General features: G+C 38.3%; 1 protein-coding gene across 1 annotated transcript; it reads left to right on the forward strand.

Annotated features, from left to right (window-relative positions):
• Positions 1-400: 400 nt before the first annotated feature.
• LOC133482247 (gap junction delta-2 protein) lies at positions 401-2,882 on the forward strand. The gene is made up of 2 exons (XM_061782185.1): positions 401-551; positions 976-2,882. Exon 2 carries the CDS (start codon positions 984-986, stop codon positions 2,076-2,078), a length of 1,095 nt encoding a protein of 364 aa, XP_061638169.1. The 5' UTR covers positions 401-551; positions 976-983; the 3' UTR covers positions 2,079-2,882.
• The last annotated feature ends 2,676 nt before the right edge of the window (positions 2,883-5,558 follow it).

A 5,558-nucleotide genomic window follows, 5' to 3' on the forward strand; every position in this document is an offset into this window, starting at 1 on the left:
CCTCCCAATGAAAGTGAGAAATGTCACAACCAGTAATTGTCAAGCCTTCTAAAAATCATAATTCTGCAACACTCATTGTTACATTCACTGTGATATGAAAACTGTATTTTATTCACATTGTCAGGGCTGGAGATGTAATTTTGTAAACAGACAAATATATAATATTGTAGTTCCTAAAAACCTGTTGTTTTAATATCATTTAACAGCTAATGTGTTACCTATTTTACCAGCTAAACGCAGAGCTTTTACATAAACTGGCATTGTGTCTTTCCAGTTTGTTCCATACACTGTTGAACCGTTTCACCGTTCCCAGCTTTTCAGAAAAGGAACCCCCTCATTGTGGTTTGCACTGTACATTGCCTGCCTTTGTAGTCCCACTGCACAATGCCAGTTTCAGACAGACTGGTTTATTATGTGTGGTCAGCCTATTCTCCCATACCAGGCTCGACAGGATTCATCTCATCAAAATTTGAAGATTTAAAAAGCCATAAAAATGCATTGCAAAGCTTAGTTGCGAGGATTTATTCCGAAAAGTTCAGTTTTACATGAAGGTAAGTTAAAATTAGATTTGTTACTCATCATTTAATTTGTCAAGTAAAGCATAATTTGTTCTGTATAGCAACCATGTACATTTTTTTGTAAAATGATGCAGCAGGAATTTGTTTATAGGGTAAAAAACATGGAAATAAAATCTTTTTAGGACCCCTCTATGAACTTTTTTTCTTTTTAAAAAGCTATTTTTGTACAGTATAGTTCCAGAATAAAAACAATATAGCACTTGACATCTGCATAACATCAGGAATGAACTCTAAGGAGCTAATTTATAAATTATATAATAGCAACAAAAAGTACATAGCTGTCAGTCTTCTACATGGATGAATTCACAGCATCTGTATTCTATGTATTCCACTATATGTTTTATTGTTTTCAAGAAAAAATACAAACAGTCCTGACATCTTTTACTTTCTTACTAAGGTCAAGTCATGGGTGACTGGTCCATTCTTGGGCGTTTTCTGTCTGAGGTCCAGAATCATTCTACAGTAATAGGCAAGATCTGGCTGACTATGCTGCTCATTTTCCGCATCTTGCTGGTAGCCTTGGTGGGAGACGCCATCTACAACGATGAGCAATCCAAGTTCACCTGCAATACCCAGCAGCCTGGATGCAATAACGTCTGTTACGACACATTCGCACCGGTTTCCCATCTGAGGTTCTGGGTTTTCCAAATTGTGCTGGTCTCCACCCCATCCATATTCTACATAGTATTTGTTTTGCATAAAATTGCCAAAGACGAGAAGCTAGATGGACAACGGGCACAGTTGCTGAGGCAAAGGCCTTCAAGGCAGTGTACTGGGAAGAAGGACGGCAAGGAGGCGATGAGGGTGGGTGTGCCTACTTACTGTCCTCATTATAGGGAGGATTGGGATGAGAGGGAAACAACACAGCAAAGCTTTCTGGAGGAGGGTCATGGTGCACTAGCAGAAGACCCCACTCAACAGTCTAACCAGGTTTTGCTCATCTACATCCTTCATGTGTTACTTCGATCAATCATGGAGATCACCTTCCTGGTGGGCCAGTATTTGTTATTTGGGTTCGAGGTGCCTCACCTCTACCGCTGCGAGACCTATCCTTGCCCAACTCGCACAGACTGTTTTGTGTCTCGTGCCACAGAGAAAACAATTTTCCTCAACTTTATGTTCAGCATTAGCCTGGGCTGCTTTGTGCTCAACATTGCAGAGCTTCACTACCTGGGCTGGGTCTACATTTTCCGTGTCCTCTGCTCAGGCTGCTCCAACTGCTGCAGTCAGGAGAAGGATCCAGACAAAATGTACTCCAAGCAAAACCCTCTATTGCTTCAACTCAGGCATTCTCTGAGAGGTCAGCTGGTTCTGCAGAGCCGATCGGCCATGGCTCAAGAGAAGACAGGAGGTCTCCTCACACATGCCCCAGCTATCTCTTTTGAGACAGACTCAACTGTGGAATGCACCTCAAAGAGGAGTCCGGAGAACATGGACAAGGTGAAGGTTAAGTTGGCCAACATGGCCAGGTTGGGACGAACTAAGAAGTCTTGGCTGTGACACTGTCATTTGTGGTCATGTTATAATCATGTCTGATGTCTTTTGTTTTCATTCATGTACTGTAGTACTGGCAAAATGTGTTGAATATGTGTTGTAGTATGTAGGTTTAGCTTGGTATTACCATTAGGGATGGGTATAATAATTGATGAATTGGTTATCTGGTTGTGAAGAATTCTATCGATTATGTTGAAATGAATGTTGATTAGTTGCGTCTCTGAGCAATTGAAGCACTACTTGAGGCACTGCTGATTCAGTCTCATTTGCTTCCTGTAGATGTCAGCTATGTTATTTTTAGATTTAATGCTTAATTGTTAAAACTATCGTTGAAATAAATACGTATGCATGACTAGTGATATGGAAAACACACTTTTGATGGGATCTATCTATCTATCTATCTATCTATCTATCTATCTATCTATCTATCTATCTATCTATCTATCTATCTATCTATCTATTCTCAGTTTATTAAAAATTCTGACAATGACTATACATTGAAATCATTTTTATTGTAATAATGTTATTACATTTTACACTGCATTAAACAGCAATAAATTAATACTAGATTGGTTGCTTAGTGATTGAATATAGTGGCTATATTTGAAAAGAAATCTTTCTAACTGTTCAGTTTGAGTTGATTATGGTTTGAACAAATATCACACTACTACAAATGAAACTTTGTTTTAATTTGTATTTTTGCATCCATAGGTATTGCCAGTTGCTACTGTACACAGTGTTCAAACCAGTGGCCTTCGTTATGGCCAGTTGTGTGCTTATCTATGTTTAGCTACTCAGTATGTGAGTAAATACGACGTTTGTGTAAATAAAATCACATAATTGCCATTGAACTCCTGGCATTCTGTCTTGGCTGCAACGTGATTTTTCACCTGTAGATGGTGGTCTAAGCTCTCAGTTGCATTTGAAGAGAGTTTCATTTTTAACATACCACCATTTATTCAATTAAATGTCTACAGTTTAAAAACATACTGGGGCCCACCTAAACCTTCTGCAATAAAGTATATGATTAGTCCTACCATTTACAGTGATTAAGAGAAACAGGAAGTGATACTGACTACTTATACAATCAAACATTTTGCATTAATGCTTTCCTTCATACGCACTGCAGATGCACTCAACCGTACCGCAGACTCTGAAATGTTTTCATACTGTCAAGGTAAGAGCTTCAACAATGTCCCCTGACTCACCCACACAGACAATGATTAATGACAGTGCTTGTTACTATAGAAGAAGAGGAGTTTAAGAGCTCACTCACACAATGATAAAGCATCTGAGGGTTCAGTATCTTATTCATGGGAACGGCAACAGGGCCACATAAGACCCGGGAATTGAACCTGCAACGTTTCGGTTATAATATTATTTCGGAACCAACAGAACCAGATACTTAGTCAGTTATTCCTTCAGTCTGTCATTCATCAATTTTCTGTACTGCTTACCCGATAGAGCAGTATCGTGTGAGTAAGTATGGAGAGTGTACCAGAAGTGACACTGTTTCTTATTCTTCTGACAAATTACTCCCCTTTTTGGGGCCTAAACAGACCCCACAATTTACCAAATTAAATTTGCAGGCATGTATACCCTGGTGAAAATTTCCTGACGATAATGCCCCAAAATTCATACAGTAGTGCTCCCTCTGTAAAGTTACAAAAGATTTGCCCCCGAACACAGTTTCATCTTAGCATCATGAAACACTTCTGGGAGAAGTTTATGTAACTGTATAACTACAGTCCAGACGCTCCAATCCTCTTGATATGAGATTGTATGGAAGCACAGGTCTGTTTGTCAACAGTGGCTTAGAGTAGTACCCCCTAGTTGTGTAAATGTTTAACTGTATAAAGTACAGCCCAGATGCTCCAAACCTCTCCAAATTTAACGCTCGTTGACAGTGTTGCGGAAAAAATCTGTGACCCATCAGGATCTGTGACCCCAGGGGGCGATGTCGTCCATTGCGCGTGTTTGAAAGTTCGACAGCAAAAGAGAAAAAGAATACTTACGTAAACTGCGTAAACCAGGTTTCATTAGAAGTTTAGCATTTGGTTTAGGGCAAGGGTTAGGTGTGGGTGTATGCAGACAGGCAGCCTTAATAAGACCTTATACAATATCGCCCCCCTTGCTCATAAATTCTGACAAAACAGTCTTCTTTGTAAGTATTCTTCTCTTTTGCTTTCCAACCTTCAAACGGACGGACAACGTTGCCCTCTGGGGTACCAGCTTCTGACGGGTCGGTCGCAGGTTGAAAAGTACAGTATTACAGCTGTAGCTACACTTCATGTTATTATCTACTGGTGGGTTAGGGCACCAGCGAGCAATCGCCTGCATGTCGACATTAACACCAGTGGTGTACCAATGTGGTGCAAAACTACAAAGCAATAATTTTGCTCCAAATGCTCCAACTTCCTTCATATGCACTCCAGTTGCAGTGAGTGCCCTCGTCCAGCATAAATCATTCCTTTTTTTAAAAAAAGAATGTTGTTAGCATTCATGTCGGAACACTGAAAATGCATCTGTTTTGATAACAGAGATTATGCACGATAGGCAAGACAAATAGTGTCTTCTGTTGGTCCCGGAGGTCTGTGGAAACACGGATCGTTTTCACAACTTTGACACCTGTCCATGTCCATACCGTTTATAGAAAGCTGGCTTAAGAGGCTGTGTGAAAAGGGCTATTGATACAGACAGCTTCAGTGTTCCAAATTATAAGGCATGCAGCATTTAACAAATATTTTAATAAAAAAAAATTTCGAGGGTAGTTTTTGTATGTTTTTCTTTTCTTTTTTTTGTTGGTCTATTTAAATCACTAATATAAATTTCAGACATGTTTGATTAAATTAAATTAAATATCAATTTTTAAAAAAACTTAAGGAGGATGTTCCACATTATTAAGCAAATCACAATTGTGTAATGGTTAAAAAAAGAGATTTTCTACTGTTGAAAAGCATCACTGGAGGCAGCTGATAAGCTAGGCAGCCTGTTTTACTGGTGTGTCTTTATAAATCATGTCTAATCAATTGCATTTTACATAGACACAGATCAAGGTCCAAAAACATTTCAAATGTCCTAAAATAAATAGAAGAACTGAAATCCCAAATAAAGTGAGGCAACAGAATATGGCATTACTATAAAGTAAGATTCTAAAACATTTGCTAAATATTGTTAACATTTTGCATTGTCATGATGGGATACGAAACACATAATTCATCAATCATAATAAAAATTTGCAATTGAAAATATTAACAGTAAGAAGCTGAATAGGAACAAAATATTCAGAAAGACGAAAAGGAAACATGAATACTTTGATTAATACATCTAAAAATAGCCATGCTCACTTTTATGATTTGGATGACTGCGATGAAAAGAGACTCAGCACAAACCTAAATAATTGACTAATTCCAGTAAATAAATGACTTATTATTTATCACGATACTCTTGAACATAAATTTTTTTCATTTCTTGTCAGTTCCTTGT

The sequence above is a fragment of the Phyllopteryx taeniolatus genome, chromosome 8 (genome assembly GCF_024500385.1).
Source record: "Phyllopteryx taeniolatus isolate TA_2022b chromosome 8, UOR_Ptae_1.2, whole genome shotgun sequence".
NCBI lineage: Eukaryota > Metazoa > Chordata > Actinopteri > Syngnathiformes > Syngnathidae > Phyllopteryx > Phyllopteryx taeniolatus.